The sequence below is a fragment of the Ceratotherium simum genome, chromosome 7 (genome assembly GCF_057802395.1).
Source record: "Ceratotherium simum simum isolate JZ-2026a chromosome 7, ASM5780239v1, whole genome shotgun sequence".
NCBI classification, from domain to species: Eukaryota; Metazoa; Chordata; class Mammalia; order Perissodactyla; family Rhinocerotidae; genus Ceratotherium; species Ceratotherium simum.
In genome coordinates, this window is record NC_141906.1 from 30,172,127 (window position 1) to 30,190,320 (window position 18,194).

Genomic DNA, 18,194 nt, shown 5'->3' on the forward strand with positions numbered 1-18,194 from the left:
CTATCCAATCAAAAGACACAGAGTGGTGGGATGGATTAAAAAACAAGACCCAACAATATGCTGCCTCCAGGAAACACATCTCAGCTCTAAAGACAAACACAGGCTCAGAGTGAAAGGATGGAAGACAATACTCCAAGCTAATGGCAAACAAAAGAAAGCAGGTGTTGCCATACTTATATCAGACAAAGTTGACTTCAAGATAAAACAGGTAATGAGAGACAAAGAGGGGCATTATATAATGATAAAAAGGGACACTCCAACCAAGAAGACATATCACTTTTAAATATATATGCACCCAATACAGGAGCACCAAGGTACATAAAGCAACTATTAACAAACATAAAAGGAGATATTAATAACAACACAATAACAGTAGGGGATCTTAACACCCCACTCTCATCAATGGACAGATCATCCAGACAGAAAATAAATAAGGAAATAATGGACTTAAATGAAAAACTAGATGAGATGGACTTAGACATACACAGAGCACTCCATCCAAACACAGCAGATTACACATTCTTCTCAAGTGAGCATGGAACATTCTCAAGAATAGACCATATGTTGGGAAACAAGGCATGCTTATATAAATTTAGGAAGATTGAAATCATAACAAGCATCTTTTTAGACCATAATGCCATGAAGTTAGAAATCAACTACAAGGAAAAAACCGGGAAAGTGACAAAGCTGTGGAGACTCAACAACACGCTACTAAACCACCAATGGATCATTGATGAAATTAAAGGAGAAATCAAAGCATATCTGGAGACAAATGAAAATGAAAATACACTGTACCAACTCATATGGGATGCAGCAGAAGCGGTCCTGAGAGGGAAACTCATAGCAATACAGGCCCACCTTAACAAACAAGAAAAAGCCCAAATAAGCAACCTCAAACTATGCCTAACAGAATTAGAAAAAGAGGAACACACAAAGCCTAAAGTCAGCAGAAGGAGGGAAAAAATAAAAATCAGAGCAGAAATAAATGAAATTGAAATTAAAAAAGCAGTAGAGGCCCGGCCCCGTGGCTTAGCAGTTAAGTGTGCGCGCTCCACTACTGGCGGCCTGGGTTTGGATCCTGGGTACGCACCGACACACCGCTTGTCTGGCGATGCTGAGGCCACGTCCCACATACAGCAACTAGAAGGATGTGCAACTATGACATACAACTATCTACTGGGGCTTTGGGGAAAAAAAAAGGAGGAGGATTGGCAGTAGATGTTAGCTCAGAGCCGGTCTTTCTCAGCAAAAAAAAAAAGAGGAGGATTAGCATGGATGTTAGCTCAGGGCTGACCTTCCTCACACACACACAAAAAAGCAGTAGAAAGGATCAATGAAACCAAAAGCTGGTTCTTTGAGAAGATAAACAAAATTGACAGACCCTTAGCCAGACTCACCAAGAAAAAAAGAGAGAAGGCTCAAATAAATAAAATTAGAAATGAAAAAGGAGAAATTACAACAGATCCCACAGAAATACAAAAGATTATAAGAGAATACTATGAAAAACTATACGCCAACAAATTGGACACTCTAGAAGAAATGGATAAATTCCTAGACCCATACAACCTCACAAAACTGAATCAAGAAGAAATAGAGAACCTAAATAGACCAATCACAAATAAAGAGATTGAAACAGTAATCAAAAACCTCCCCAAAAATAAAAGTCCAGCACCAGATGGCTTCTCTGGAGAATTTTACCAAACATTCAAAGAAGACTTAATACCTATCCTTCTCAAACTATTCCAAAAAATAGAGGAAGATGGAACACTTCCCAACACATTCTATGAGGCCAACATCACCCTGATACCAAAGCCAGGCAAAGACAATACTAAGAAGGAAAACTACAGACAAATTTCCCTGATGAGCATAGATGCAAAAATCCTCAAAAAAATATTGGCAAACCGAATACAGCAATACATTAAAAAGATCATACACCATGATCCACTGGGATTTATACCAGGGACACAGGCATGGTTCAACATCCGCAAATCAATCAATGTGATACACCATATTAACAAAACGAGGAATAAAAACCATATGATCATCTCAATAGATGCAGAGAAGGCTTTTGACAAGATCCAACATCCGTTTATGATAAAAATTCTCAACAAAATGGGAATAGAACGAAAGTACCTTAACATAATAAAGGCCATATATGACAAACCCACAGCCAACATCATACTCAATGGGTAGAAACTGAAAGGCATTCCTCTGAAAAACAGGGACAAGACAAGGCTGCCCACTCTCACCACTCTTATTCAACACAGTACTGGAGGTTCTGGCCAGAGCAATTAGGCAAGAACAAGGAATAAAAGGAATCCAAATAGGCAACGAAGAAGTGAAACTCTCGCTGGTTGCAGATGACATGATCTTATATACAGAAAACCCTAAAGAATCCACTGGAAAACTATTAGAAATAATCAACAACTACAGCCAAGTGGCAGAGTACAAAATCAACTTACAGAAATCAGTTGCATTTCTATATACCAACAACGAACTAACAGAAAGAGAACTCAAGAAGACAATCCCATTTACAATTGCAACAAAAAGAATAAAATATCTAGGAGTAAATTTAACCAAGGAAGCAAAAGACCTATACAATGAAAACTATAAGACATTATTGAGTGAAATCAATGACGACATAAAGAAATGGAAAAATATTCCATGCACTTGGATTGGAAGAATAAACATAGTTAAAGTGTCCATACTACCTAAAGCAATCTACAGATTCAATGCAATCCCAATCAGAATCCCAAGGACATTCTTCACAGAAATAGAACAAAGAATACTAACATTCATAGGGGGCAACAAAAGACCCCATATAGCTAAAGCAATCCTAAAAAAGAAGAACAAGGCTGGAGGCATCACAATCCCTGACTTCAAAACATACTACAAAGCGATAGTAATTAAAACAGCATGGTACTGGTACAAAAACAGACACACAGATCAATGGAACAGAATTGAAAGTCCAGAAATAAAACCTCATATCTATGGGCAGCTAATCTTTGACAAAGGAGCTAAAGACATACAGTGGAGAAAGGAAAGTCTCTTCAATAAATGGTGCTGGGAAAACTGGACAGCCACTCACAAAAGAATGAAAGTAAACCACCTTCTTTCACCATACACAAAAATTAACTCAAAATGGATCAAAGACCTGAAGGTGAGACCTGAAACTATAAAACTCCTGGAGGAAAACACAGGTAGTACACTACTTGCAATCAGCCATAAAGGGATCTTCTTGAATTCCATGTCTACTCAGACAAGGGAAAGAAAAGAAAAAATAAACAAGTGGGACTTCATCAGATTAAAGAGCTTCTACAAGGCAAATGAAACCAGGATCAAAATGAATAGGGAACCCGCCAGCTGGGAAAACATATTTGCAAACCGTATATCTGACAAGGGATTAATCGCCATAATACATAAAGATCTCACACAACTGAATAACAAAAAAACAAACAACCCAATCAAAAAATGGGCAGAGGAAATGAACAGACACTTCTCCAAAAAAGATATACAGATGGCCAATAGGCACAGGAAAAGATGCTCAACATCACTAGTCATCAGGGAAATGCAAATCAAATCCACACTAAGATATCACCTTACACCCGTTAGAATGGCTATAATCACCAAGAGACAAAGCAACAAATGCTGGATAGGCTGTGGAGAAATGGGAACCCTAATCCACTGCTGGTGGAAATGCAAACTGGTGCAGCCTCTATGGAAGACAGTATGGAGATTCCTCAAAATATTAAAAATAGAAATACCTTATGATCCAGCTATCCCACTACTGGGTATCTACTCAATGAACCTGAAATCAACAATTCAAAGAAGCTTATGCACCCCTATGTTCATCCCAGCATTATTCACTATAGCCAAGACATGGAAGCAACCCAAGTGTCCCTCGACTGATGAATGGATAAAGAAGATGTGGTATATATATACCATGGAATACTACTCAGCCATAAAGAAAGACAAAATAGTCCCATTTGCAACAACATGGATGGACCTGGAGGGTATTATGTTAAGTGAAATAAGCCAGAAAGAGAAAGACAAACAGGGCATGATTTCACTCATATGTGGAAGATAAACCAACACACGCACAGATAGAACTGTTTGGTGGTTACCAGGGGCTAGGGGAGCGGGGGGTGGGCACAAGGGGTGGAGGGATGCACTTATATGGTGACTGATAAACAATAATGTACAACAAAAATTTCACAATAAATAAAAAAAAACAAACTCTTTTTGGGGGCCAGCCCAGTGGTGTAGTGGTTAAGTTTGTGTGCTCTGCTTTGGCAGCCTGGGGCTTGCAGGTTTGAATCCCGGGCGTGGACCTACGCACCGCTTATCAAGCCATGCTGTGGCAGCGTCCCATGTAAAGTAGAGGAAGATGGGCATGGATGTTAGCCCAGGGCCAATCTCCCTCAGCAAAAAGAGGAGGATCGGCACAGGGCTAATCTTGCTCACAACACCACACAACATAACACAAGAAAACTCTTTCTGGGCTCTACAAATTTAAAGGGCTGATGTTACTAGAGACTTGTCAGCCTACCGGTGAGGTCCTAAAGGAAATAGGTGGGAAATGCATATGACATGCACACCAGGACTGGGTTTTCATATAAATTGAAATATGGAACATGTTTTAGGTCAAAGATCCCCAGAAAACACTTCCATTTCAACACATTTTTTGTTTAGAGCTGCCACTAGGTTACTATGTGACCTGGGCAAGACCCTTACAATTCTTATCAAATTCTGAATCTCCATTTCTGTGTCTGCAAAATAATAATAATAGCTACTGTTAAATGAACATCTCCCATATTTTTACAAGTGAGAAAACTGAGGCTCTGCGAGGTTAACTAATTTTCTCACAGTTATGTAAGCAATAGTTAAGACTGAAACCAGATTATCTGATAAAAAAGAATAAGGGTAGGGGGATGGTGATTCTAACATCTAACTCTGAGTAGCTGGATGATCCCAGTGAAGTTACTTAACTATTCTGCACCTCAGTTTCCAAATCTGTAAAATGGGAACAGCATTATCTTGCCCCATAATTACAAAAGTGTATTAAGTTTAGACATCTCAGCACTAGGAAAAAGGGAGATTCCCCAAGGGTTATGAGAAAATTACCTGAGAAACATATAAAAGGAAAGCTCCCTGACACACGCTCGTCTCAATACTTGAAACTCAGTAAAAGGCATAACCAGGCAACCTGTCACCTAAGCCAGAGGAAGACTGGGATAAGTCCAGATGTCTCCTTCTCCCTCACTCTTCAAATCCAACATTAAGTCTTAACTTATTCATTTATATTCCACCATTATTGAATGTCTACTGTAAGCTAGACACTGTTCTCTCTAAAAATGTCTCAAACACGTCCTCTCCTCTCCATCCCAAATACCACCCCTAGTTCAGAGCTCTTGACTGAAATATATTAAAAGCCTCCTAACTTGTCTTCTGACCTCCATTTTCTGTCTCTCCAATCCATCCTCCTCATATATCCAGAGAGATCTTTCAAAAATGCCAATTTTGGGGCTGGCCCAGTGGCATAGTGGTTAAGTTCGCATGCTCCGCTTTGGTGGCCTGGGGTTCGCAGGTTTGGATCCCGGGCGTGGACCTACACATCACTCATCAAGCCATGCCATGGTGGCATCCCACATACAAAATAGAGGAAGATTGGCACAGATGTTAGTGCAGTGACAATCTTCCTCAAGCAAAAAGAGGAAGATTGGCAACAGATGTTACCTCAGTGCCGATCGTCCTCACCAAAAAATAAAAAGCCAATCTATCCATTATGCCTAAAACTCTCTGGTGGCCAAGGATAAAGTTCCAAACAAATATCCAAATAAGGAGGAAGGTTATTGCCAAGGATAAAGTTCCAAATTTCTTAGCATGGCATTAAGGACCCTCTAAGTCTGGCTCGTACCCGTCTAGATGTCCTATTTTCTCTCTTGCCAATCCTGGCTTGGCATTTTACACTTCACCAACACTAAAAGCAGCTGTTCGAGGATACTCCATTCAACATTCTGTTTCCATGTCACTGTTTAGGCTGTCCTCAATGCTTGGATTGCCCTTCCCTTGCCCTTCACTTCATTTCCTTCTCCAAAAAGTCTTCCTTGACTTGCATCCTTCCAGGCTAGGTTACCTGTCCCTTCTCGCTACTCCCATAACTGGCTTTAGTTATTGTTCTTATCAAATTATATTTCCATTTTTCTCAAATACTCCTCTCTCAATTTGGTGGATCCAGTATCAGCCCAGTGATGACTCCCTAAGTGGTGTTTCTTTGTCCTTGTATGTCCCAGACAGGGGCTTCTGCTTGGGCTCTCACCGTCCAAACCTACTCCTTTTAGTCTCCTTCCCTCCCTAATCACCAAGCTTCTGGCCAAGAAGGACTCACCAGCTAACCACAATTTCCCTACTAACTCAACTCCCAGTGCAGAAAAAGGAGAACGGACTTTGGATTCAGATATAGGCTCTAATCCCATTTTTGCCATTTCAAACTCTGAGAATTCAGGCAAGTTATTACTTCCACTCACTGAGTTTCAGCTTCCTCTTAAGTAAAATGAGATAATAATAATTACTTTGCAGAGTTGAGATGATAATAATGCTAGTAATAAAAACAATTAATATTATTACTTATTATGAGTCAAGTATTATGCTAAACACTTTACATTGATCTCATTTAATCCTCACACTCTTTCATGAAGTAGGTTCCACTATTATGGTTATTTTATAGATGAGGAAACCAAAAAGAAGCTAATTTACTCACCCAGGTCATTGTGGTAGACCATGGGCTGGCTGACCCAAAGCTCATTCCCAATCCTCTCTGCCTTTTGACTATTAAGGCTGGAAAAGCTAAATACTCACTTTCCCAGCCTTCCTGGCACTTAGGAGCAGCCAGGTGGCCCAGTTCTGACCAATGAGATATACACAGATATACACAGATATACACTGCTGGGGGAATTTGGGAAAGCCTTGCTTCCCTAGTAAAAGGACTGATAAATAAATGGCAAGCAATAGGACATAGTGGAGTATATGAGGAAGCCATTTGGTGTAAAACTAATTCCGCCTGACCTTGTTTTTCCAAAAGGGCCTGACGTGGCCTTTGAACATGCATTGTATATCTGCTTTAAGCATTTACCATGTCCCAAAGACAAGAACAAATGCCCTTAAGATAAGGGTGCAACTTCCCCCACACTGGCATTTCCTTAAGAATAAGCATTTCTCTCTAGGCTGGGATTTGATTGCTATGCTTATCCTGTGACCACCCAACTTGAGACAACAGACCTGCTACCTGTTGTGTCCACAATTGCTGTGCTGACAAGACAATCTCGCGACTACTGTAAAAGGGACGTTGCAATCATATGTGAGACATGCTCTGTGACGGTATATAACTGCTCTGTACAACCCACTTCTTTCGTGAAGGAAGGCCCTGGGCTATATGGTCCTCAAATTTGGCTCATAATAAACTCACCCCAATTTTAATTTATAGATTGATTATGGATTATTTCCGTCAACAGGACAAACATTACTGATGTTGCCCTACGCCCTCCTTTTCCCACCTTGATCACAGACATGATGCCTACATCTGTGGCAGACATCTTAGATCAACAGGGAAAAGCCAAAAGAGTCAGGGGATACTGGTCTTGAAATTACTGACCTAATAAATAAATGCCACCTGCCACCGACCTCCAGACTTCTTTTTATTTGAAAAAAATATACCTCCTATTTGTTTAAGCTACCATTAGTCAAGTCATCCAGTAGCATCTTCAGGTATTTATAAGTGATATGCACTAATCAAATGATGGAGCTAAGATTCAAAACTAGGCAGTCTTAACCACTAAGCTATATGAGAGACACCTAGCACTGGACTTGGTAGGGAAAGTGTACTCAAATGATGAAAATGATTATAATCACTCAGCCTGCCTCCTCAAGGCCCCAAGTTCCTCTGGAAACTCAGGATTGCCTATAACCTAAATCACAACAGAGCTGCTCAGGAATAGGCCACCCCTTTTGGACACTGTGCCCAGCCCTCTGGTCTGCATTGCTGAATTAGGTCTCCCAGTTCAGGGTCTACCCTAAGCAGGGACGAGGGAAGGCAGGTCTGGAGTCAGCTCTGGGCTGCTCGCCCCTACCTATCTCAAGGTATCACAAAGATTCCAGGCCTCCCGCCCTATAGGCCCAAGACGGCAGAGTTCAAGGAATTCAGCGTAAACTTACAATTGTGACAGCACTTGTGGTGACAGTGAAGGCCCAAGCTTCTCCCTGGCAGCCAGAGACCTTTGGAGGTAACAAGAAGTGTGGTTTTGTAGCTTAAACAAGACCAAGTACTATTGATTTTTCTGCCTCTTCTCCTGCTGAGAGCAGTAACAGCAAAAATCTGATTTAGACACTTAAATTCAAGTACCTTCCCCACCAGCTGAGCAATTTTCAAGTAATCACACTTTTGACCTCACCCAACATGAGTCCTTTTAAAGCCAATTTTTGGGGCCAATTATTTAGTTTTTATAAGATGTGCAAGGAAAATGATAGGATTATTGGCTATCTTCCTGGAAACTGTAGTTTCTATTCTCGTGTCCAGAGTTTAGAGCTGCCTGCTCACAGACCTCCCAATCTATCTGAGAAGGGGCCAGCTACCCCTCTGTCATAGCTGACACATGTGTCATAGCTGACACATGACCTCTGTTTCTAAAGCTGTTTGGAACTCAAAGGGTATTTCCCAGAGGAATTATGACAGTCACAGTGGCAAGATTCCTAAACAAGCTCACAGAATTGGGAGAAAAGAGAAGGCCTATTTATTGAACATATACTAAATGGCAGATATGAGCATCAGAATCATCTAGGGAGCTTGTGAAGACACAGACTGCTGGGAACCACCTCCAGAGTTTCTGAATCAGTAGGTCTAAGGTAGGGCCCAAGAATTTGCATTTCTAACAAATTCCTAGGCCTGGAGACTTAGAAGACACTGCTATAAGGTATAAATCAATCAGTCACAGAGACTTTGAAAACCCACAATTGGCCACCTTCAAATGTTGGAAAAATCTCTCCAACCCTAAGAAGAGATTTGCTATATCAGGCTATTACTCATCTTGCTTACAGCCCTTTTTATTTTATTTTTTTATTTTTATTTTTGTGTGTGTGAGGAAGATCAGCCCTGAGCTAACATCCATGCCAATCCTCCTCCTTTTTGCTGAGGAAGACCGGCTCTGAGCTAACATCTACTGCCAATCCTCCTCCTTTTTTTGCCCCAAAGCCCCAGTAGATAGTTGTATGTCATAGCTGCACATCCTACTAGTTGCTGTATGTGGGACGCCGCCTCAGCATGGCCAGACAAGCAGTGAGTCGGTGCGAGCCCGGGATCCGAACCCGGGAGGCCAGTAACAGAGCGCGCGCACTTAACCGCTAAGCCACAGGGCCGGCCCGCTTATAGCCCTTTTTAAAAAACAAAAATAAAAACAACCCTCCCTCACCTCCCCCCTGCCGCTCCACAAAACCCCGTAAAAGCCAATAGTGACAGGTTTCTACAGGTTTCTCTTTAACTAAGGACCAGATTCCTAATGCTTCAGGACACTGGGCAATGCCTGTGGGTTTTCAGAAGAGGAATTCTCCTAGAAGCTCCAGGCAATACACTCTGGAAGAAAGAACAAGTCTGCCGTGGAGGTTTACCAGTCTCCCAAAGTGTGCACAGACTACTTACTACCAGCTGCTATTAAGAAAAAAAAAATCTGGGGCCAGCCCCGTGGCGTAGTGGTTAAGTGTGCACGCTTCACTGCTGGCGGTCAGGGTTCGGATCCCGGGCGCTCACCAACACACCACTTGTCAGGCAGGCCATGCTGTGGCGGCCTCCCATATAAAGTGGAGGAAGATAGTCACAGATGTTAGCCCAGGGCCAGTCTTCCTCAGCAAAAAGAGGAGGACTGGCATGGATGTTAGCTCAGGGCTGATCTTCCTCACAAAAAAAAAAAAAAAAAGAAAAAAAAGAAAAAAAAAGTCTTTAAAAGAATGATCTCAAGCTTTTTCCATAACACATCTGTGCTCACAACAGTAATGATCAGAGGTGGATGGGTACAAGGAATAGAGAAGAGAGAGTGTGTGTGAATGTATTCTGGGGGGATGGGGAAACTAACAAAGAGCAGATAATTCTGAGACACATCCATGGTAGCTTAGGAGCTGTGAATGGGTTACAGGTGAATTGAGATACTGATTCCTTAAGCATTCAGGGTGTCTGGGAAGGAAGTAGGGCACAGGAGCTTCTGGGCAGCCTTGTCAGTTTATCTAGAGTTCTCTGCAAATTCATCATCATATCTGTGTGGAAGCACTGGCTTAGAGCTAACTGTGAATCACTGCTTTAGAGAAGAGTCTTAAGACAAAAAACGTTTATCCAAACACTGAGGCCAATTTGCCAGAGACTTATAGGCCTCTGAAAAGGCTTCATTTTTAGGTGCTTGATCATTTAGTCATTTATTCATTCAACCAATCAATATTCACAAAGAGTTTACTTTGTGTTAGGCACTGTGTTAAGCACTGAGGACAGTGATTGCCTGTAAGAGTAATGAGTGTTACAGAAATCTAAACAATTATAAGGCAGTAAATAATACAGCTCAGTGGTTAAGAGCATGGAGCATCCAAATTTAGAGTTGATTCTGGCTCCGCTACCTTCGGGCTCTGTGACAGGGACAAGTCTTTCCATCTTTCTTAACTTGTGTCTATATCTATTAAAACTTGGATAATAAGGGTTAAGTAAAAAAAAAAATGACCTAGTTCTCAAACTGGGTACAAGACTCCCTGTGGGCACTCAACAATACACTAGAGGGTACATGAAAGCATTGAATAAATATGGTGCACTTTGTCAGGATGTTAATTTTACCAGATGGTAAATATTTCAAAGTATTTGTTTTACAGAAAACAACCATAACTATATAATGGTGACTTAAGGCAAAATTCATATGAATTTTGAAAATAAGACATGGACTTAAATTTTCACCTTGGAGTACCTGCTCTGGGCTATTCCCCTATTGATCCAGGGATGAATTCATTCACCTCTGATGTCAGGTACACTTGGGTAGGAAAGTTTCCAAAACACTGTGCACACTGATAATGGATGCTCAACAAAAAGCAACCATTATTGTTAATAATATATAGCTGTGATTATTAATCCATCCACAGAAGAGACAAACTTACTCTGTAGTGTTTGGGGCATAAGAGGGTATCCTCTCTACCCAGGTATCCTTTTTTTCCCAAGCTCTGGACTTCTTCAGTTCCTGCCCAGAAACCCTGTGACTCCTTTGGGAAGTGGAACTCCGGGAAGCAGGCCAATTCTGCCCCCAAATGCCAGGGAGTTCTCTTCAAAACACACAAAAAAGAAGTTTCAGCACTAGCAAAGTAGCTAATCTCATCAATCTCCTGGCCTCCCCTGGGGCCTGGAACTGCCCAAGCACTTAACCTCTAGGATAAGAACAGTCTGTCCAATCATCGACCCAGCTCCATTCCTGACTAGCTTTGTCTCATTTAAAATGCTCTTACAGATCAATTATCTCCTTAAAATCTCACAAACAAGTGCTAGATAGGGTAGGTGTTATTATTCCTAGAGGAATAATATTTCCTCCTCTATTTATAGAGGAGGAAACTGAGGCCTTCTAAGTAAAGTGACTTGTTCAAGTTTTTAGTTAAAGGCAGAGCCAGGGGTCAAACTCAGGTCTTCTGACTTCAAGCGGGGGATCTCCGCAGTACATTAAGCAACAGAAGTCATTCCAATGAGAATCTACGCAGCATAGCCAAAAGCTCTTCAAGTCCTTTATCAACATCCCACCGGTTTTCAGCTGTATTCAGGGCCACAAAATTATATTTCCATTGACTAAGAACTGTAAGTAATTAATTGAAAACAAAATTAAATTGCATGAGCTTAATTAGTAGGAAAAGGGAACTCACTGGTGGTGGCTATGGCTATACCTGACCTTTCATAGGAGGATACTTGTGAAAAGACTCTCATGGTTTCCTACTGATCTTGCCCAAGAACGTCAGGAGCTCTGGGGCAAGAAGCCCTGGGCTGCTAGAAGGTACTGCCACCACAGGAGACGGTTCTCACACCATCTTCCCTGTTTCTGAACCCTTCATTAACACCAGGGATGGGGGCACAGAAAATTGTGTTCAAGAAGAGTCAAAAGAAATAGATTAAGGGAATGAGGTAGCCAGTTTTACAACAAGAGAGCTAACAAAAATTTATAGATTAATGCCCAGAATGTTAGCTGGAAAGGAAATTGCTAAACAGCTCACTTAAGCCCCTCATAGCCTGGATGGGAAATTGAAGGCAAGAGAGATGGGCAGGACTTGTCCAGTGTCTTGCAGTCATTAGTAGTAAAACCAGACCAGGAACTCAGGATGTCAGCGATTAACTGCCCAGAGGAACTCAAGGAACTCAAGGGTGGGTTCAGAAGCATTTAACTGTTTTTCCAAATTGTTTTTCCCTTTTGTTATGTTAATGAGATGCAATCACCAACCACCCTGAACCAGACTAAGCCTCACCACAAGAGCTACGCCTGCCTGGGACCTTTGCCTTATTTTTAATGCTAAGATCTTTCCAGGAGGAGCTTAAGCCTTATAACCATAACCTGCAGTGTATGTGGAAACATGTTTTCCAACTGAGCCTGCACAAGCGAATACCCACCTCTCCCTTTTGAATATTCATTATCCATCCAAAATAAAAGGTCCCTGTTTCTCTTTGTTCAGGGAGCCATGACTTTGGAAATGATTCCACATGATCTCCTATTTGCTGCAAATACATTTTACTTTGTGTGTCAACTACTTCTGGTGGAGAGTCTGATTTAACTTGCCAGGAGGTGACCCCACTTTGGGTTCAGTAACAAGAACTCCGCCTCGAGCTTCAAGACCTAGTTCCGTGCTTGACTTCTCAGAAGCCTTTCCTGACACCAATCTCTGACAGACTTGTGGCCCCTTCCCCATACCGACCATGTTTCCACAGCAATATATACATCTATTTATTATGTTAGGCTTTTGGAATATAGTGGCACATCCCCCCCTCCTTTTTTTTTTGTGAGGAAGATCAGCCCTGAGCTAACATTTGTTGCCAATCCTCTTCTTTTTGCTGAGGAAGACTGGCCCTGGGATAACATCCCTGCCTATCTTCCTTCACTTTATATGGGATGACGCCACAGCATGGCTTGACAAGCGGTGCATCAGTGTGCGCCCGGGATCTGAACCCCGGGCCGCCGCAGTGGAGCGCACACGCTTAACCACTACAACACCGGGCTGTCCCGGCACATCCCTTTGAGATAGCATTTGTCTCAGTGTACTGTAATTGTCTCCTTACATGTCTGTGTGTTTCCCCTTCTTACAGATCCGTGCTGGTTAAGGTGGGGAGTCTATGGAGGGGCAATATACAAAAAGGACACACAGTCATTGTGTGTGTGTCTTCATAAAACTGATAAGCTTACAATTTGAAGAACAGAGTATATAAGAAAACCGGAAGGTCAGAGTTCATCCCAACCAGTTCATTCAGGTCTCCTCCTATGGCAACAGAACCCTTTCATCAAACAAAATCTCACCTGGAAGTCTAATATATAAAATAGGCATGAGCAGATCTCTACCAGAGGGGAAGGGAGCACCTATTTGGCTTACCGGTGCCATTTAATAGCTCCTAAAGCATCTTGAGGAGCACCCTCCTCATTTTTTGAGTAAGGAAACTGAACCAAAATAAAGGAACACTTTTATTCTAGGCCTTCCCCTCATTCAGCATGGAATAGAAGTCAAAGTAGGGTCTTTGGAGCCCGACCAAACCGTAATGAAATCCTCTATTACCTTAGAAAGTCATTTTAATCTCCCTGTATCAGTTTTTCCATCTATAAAACTCAGTAATAATACAGTCATGCATTGCAAAAAGACATTTCGGTCAACAACGAACGACATATATGATGGTGGGTCTCATAAGATTAGTACCTTATAGCCTAGGTGTGTAGTAGGCTATACCATATAGGTTTGTGTAAGTATACTCTATGATGTTCACAGAGTGACGAAATCGCCTAAGGATGCATTTCTTAGTACGTATCTCTGTCACTAAGTGATGCGTGACTGTATCTTGTGGGGATGTTATGAGGATTAAACGAGATGAACTATATAAAGCATCCAGCTCATGACTGGTATAACTTGGTGCTCAATAAATAGTCACTATAGAACTACTATTACTAGAATCAGGGCTGGAACCTGGTGTTCCCCAGAGCTGTGTTGAACAAACACACTGCCAATCAAAGAATGTCTTCCCAGAGAAAAGATGTGAGGGCCAGCACCCTGGAGGGTGATAAAGTAAGTCTGAAATACCTTAATGCAAAACCTTAAATGAAATCTCTCCAAGAATAAGCAAGCACCTAAATCTTAATTCAAAGGTCTTAGCATGGCAATGAGTAAAGATTTTTTTTTCACCAGAGCAGAAGACAGGGAACAAAGTAAGCTATAGGATAATATTTCCATCATTTTATAGAAATATGCCAATGACTGAATACACTGTTGGGACTTCAGCTAATTCTGCATCTGTCTGTCACTGAACAAACACGTGGAAAGCACACGTTTCCCACCATCAAGCAGGATGATGGCTATTCTTTATGTGCAAAGAATAGTGTGATATATCAAGACCTTACTCAGAAAAGAAAAGAAATCCTTAGCTGATACTTTGTTTTTTATACAACGGTAACAAACCTTTTTTTGGGGGGGCGGGGTGAGAAAGATTGGCCCTGAGCTAACATCTATTGCCAATCTTCCTCTGTTTGCTTGAGGAAGACTAGCTCTGAGCTAACATCTATGCCAATCTTCCCCTACTTTGTATGTGGGACACCGCCACAGCATGGCTTTCACAAGCAGTGTGCAGGTCCATGCTCGGGATCTGAACCTGTGAACCCCAGGCAGCCGAAGCAGAGCATGTGAACTTAACCACTACACCACCAGGCTGGCCCCACAAACTTTTTATATGACTCCAAAGCTTTTTTTAAAAGGATACCTATTTTGGGAGTGATGTCATGGAAGATGGCAGAATATGTAGCTCCAGAAATTCATCTCTCCACCAAAACTGAGGTGGCCGAAACTGTCTGAAATAACTCTTTTGGAGCACTGGAGTCTAGTTAGAAAACTTGCAGCATTCAGGGGGAGCTCGATGAAGAGGCTGGTAAGTTTCAGTTAATTTCAGTCTTTTGCCCAGCAGCTACCATGCCCCATCAGAGAAGCAGGCAACAGTTGGGGGTGGAGGCCCAAGCTCCTGGTACCACCTGCTGGAGCTAGGATGGGCAATAAGGACCTTGTCCTCCAAATATCGGGTTTATGTGTTTGACTGTTGATTACTGCTTTTGATGGCTGAGGGGCGGCACAGACGCTGGCAGCCATGGTTCAACCTCCATGGGCTGAAGTTTATTCCAGGGGATTTAAAGAAACAGATGAATGGATGAACAAAGTGTGGTATATACATACAATGGAATATTATTCAGCCATAAAAAGGAATGAAGTTTTGATACATGCTACAACATGGATGAACTTTGAAAACATCATGCTAAATGAAATAAGCCAAATAAAAGGACAAATACTGTATGATTCCACTTATGTGAAATATCTAAAATAGGCAAATTCATAGAGACAGAAAGTAAATTAGAGGTTAAATTAGGGGCTGGAGGGAGGGAGAAAGGGGAAATTATTGTTTTGTGGTCATAGAATTTTTGTGTGGGCTGATGACAACGTTCTGGAAATAGTGGGGATGGTTACACAACATTGTGAGGGTACTTAATGCCACTAAATCTGACACTTAAAAATGGTTAAAATGGCAAATTTTATGTATATGTTGCCACAATAAATAAGGTAAAAAAAAATTTTTTTTTGGTGAGGAAGATTGGTCCTGAGCTAACACCTGTTGCCCATCTTTCTCGTTTTGCTTGAGGAAGAGTGCCCCTGAGCTAACATCTGTGCCCATCTTCCTTTATTTTGTATGTGGGATGCCACCAAAGCACAGCTTGATGAGTGGTGTAGGTCTGCGCCCAGGATCTGAACCTGCGAACCCCAGGCTGCCAAAGTGGAGTGCACCAAACTTAACCACTGCACCACCAGGCTGGCCCCCAAAACTTTTTTTTTAAGTATACCTATATTTCACTTAAGGTGACACTTACAAGCTATATAACCTTGGGAAAGTTACCTAATATAGTTGAATCTTATTCTCTCATATACAAAATAATAATAGCTCCCCCTTGTAGGGTTATCATAAGAATTGAAGATAGTGTTTGTAAAGTGGCTGGCACTCCATTAACAGTCATTAATGATAGTTATTACTATAATTATCAACAGCAAAAATAATATTGTAATTAACATAAACATAATGACAATAACTTAATTCAATGCATATTTAATGAGTAACTAACTGCCAGCTCTGTTCTAGGCATAGGAGGTACATGACTTCTACCCTTAAGGAGCTCATTTATTTCATGTCTAAAAAGAAGTCTGACAATTCCTTGGAGCTTCTAAAAAGACATGAAATAAATGAACAACTCCTACAGAGACTAGGAAGCCAAGAAGGCACAGGGGAATAATAAACCAACACCAAACTTCCTTCTTTAGGGGAAAAGGTTGGTCTTTTCTACAGAAGTGGGAAATCATTTTGTGATCCATGAAAGTAAATCAGTCACAAGCAAACAGCAAATTAGTTTAATGCACATGATTCTTGCCCAGGCAAGATTTAATCCTTCTGCTTTTTTGTATTGACAGCACACATAACGTATGAAAGGCAGACACACTCACCACTTATGTTCTCTCCAAAACCCAGACAGACCTTGCCTGACAGCTTGGTGGAGGGGGAAAAGCACTGGATTTGGAGTCCACTAAACCTAAGCTCTAGTCTTAGCTTTGCCATTTACTAGCAGTATGGACTTGCACACATTTATTAACTTTTCTGAGTCTTTCTTCATCTATAAAATTGATGTTCTCATAAGAATTTCTACCTCACAGTACTGTTATAGGATTCAATGAAATGACAAATGGTAAAGAATTTTTAAATTGTAAAGTATTGTACTTCTTATCTATTATTATATGTGGTTTTGTGGGCCTTGGTTTTTCAAGCTCCAGAGAAAATTTGTCATAGGAGAGTCAATTTTTGTTTTTAAAAGTTGAATCTGGCTTTGTTAGCAAAGAAGCCAAGACTCAAAGTGAGCCAGTCCAAGGCTGACTACATAGATAATACAGGAGGTTTGAGGACAGCTCTTCCTTGTTAAGAAGCTCAAAGGAATTGTCCGACTTCAACTATCATTGTTCCAAAAAAGAAAATTTGTCATAAACCAAGCAGGCAAGGGGAAAAGTTCCCCTTTTGTTTTCTCTGAGGATCTTTGCTATCTCTACATAACTAATAGCAGAAAAATCTCCCTGTTCCATCTGGCCCATCCAGAGGGGTTGACCAGTCACAACAGATCATCCAAATTAAATTTTCTGAGCCTTATTTCATTCACCTACAAAGCAAGAAAAAAGTAGCCACACTGGCTACTTGTCCCAGACTCTCCTTGCCATGGCAGAGAGCTACTCATTAACAAGGGCAGCCAAATCAAAGGAGTCTCTCCCTCAATCCCACCTCATCCTTCTTTGATGCGACCTCCTTTACTCAGTAGATTCCCATCTTCCTCCCCTCCTTCCTTCCTTCAAAATTTACTGAGAGTCTACTCTGTAGCAGTCCCGGTGCTAGGTGATGGGAATATAATAATGACTAATAACAAAACAATGGCTACTAATTCTTTAGTACCTAATAAGAGCCTAACTACATACTAGATGCTTTACACATAAGTGTCTTGGAAATAAAAAAGCAGCATAAGGTAAGTAGAAAGAGAACTAGCTTGGCTACCAAAGTTTTGGGTTCTACTTCCAACTTTGACATTTTCATCAGTTTTGCAGGATGAAAAGAGTTCTATGGATGGATGGTGGTGGTGGTTACACAACAATCTGATTGTACTTAATGTCACTGCACTGTGTACTTAAAAATGGTTAAGATGGTAAATAATTTTATGTTACGTGTATTTGACCACAATTGAAAAAAAAAAAAAGACAGGACTTAGGCACTAGCTTTAGAAGGCAAAAGAAAAAGGGGTATCAAGGATGACTCCTATGTTTCTGATCTGAGGGAGTAGGTGGTTGATGGTACCAATCGCAAATTGATAAAAGGAAAAATGGATTATAGGGAA

At 41.2% G+C, this 18,194-nt stretch overlaps 1 protein-coding gene across 7 annotated transcripts in view; it reads right to left on the bottom strand.

Moving 5' to 3' along the window:
* Nucleotides 1-18,194, bottom strand: part of FAM168A (family with sequence similarity 168 member A) — a 190,241-nt gene that overhangs the window by 52,048 nt on the left and 119,999 nt on the right. For 4 of the 7 annotated variants that reach the window (XM_087433431.1, XM_014790298.2, XM_014790304.2 and 1 more), the window contains one exon: nucleotides 8,212-8,271. The exons of the other annotated variants lie outside the window; for them this stretch is intronic. In XM_087433431.1, the coding sequence (XP_087289557.1) occupies nucleotides 8,212-8,271 (60 nt within the window). The remainder of the gene's footprint in view (nucleotides 1-8,211; nucleotides 8,272-18,194) is intronic. 7 annotated transcript variants of the gene reach the window in all.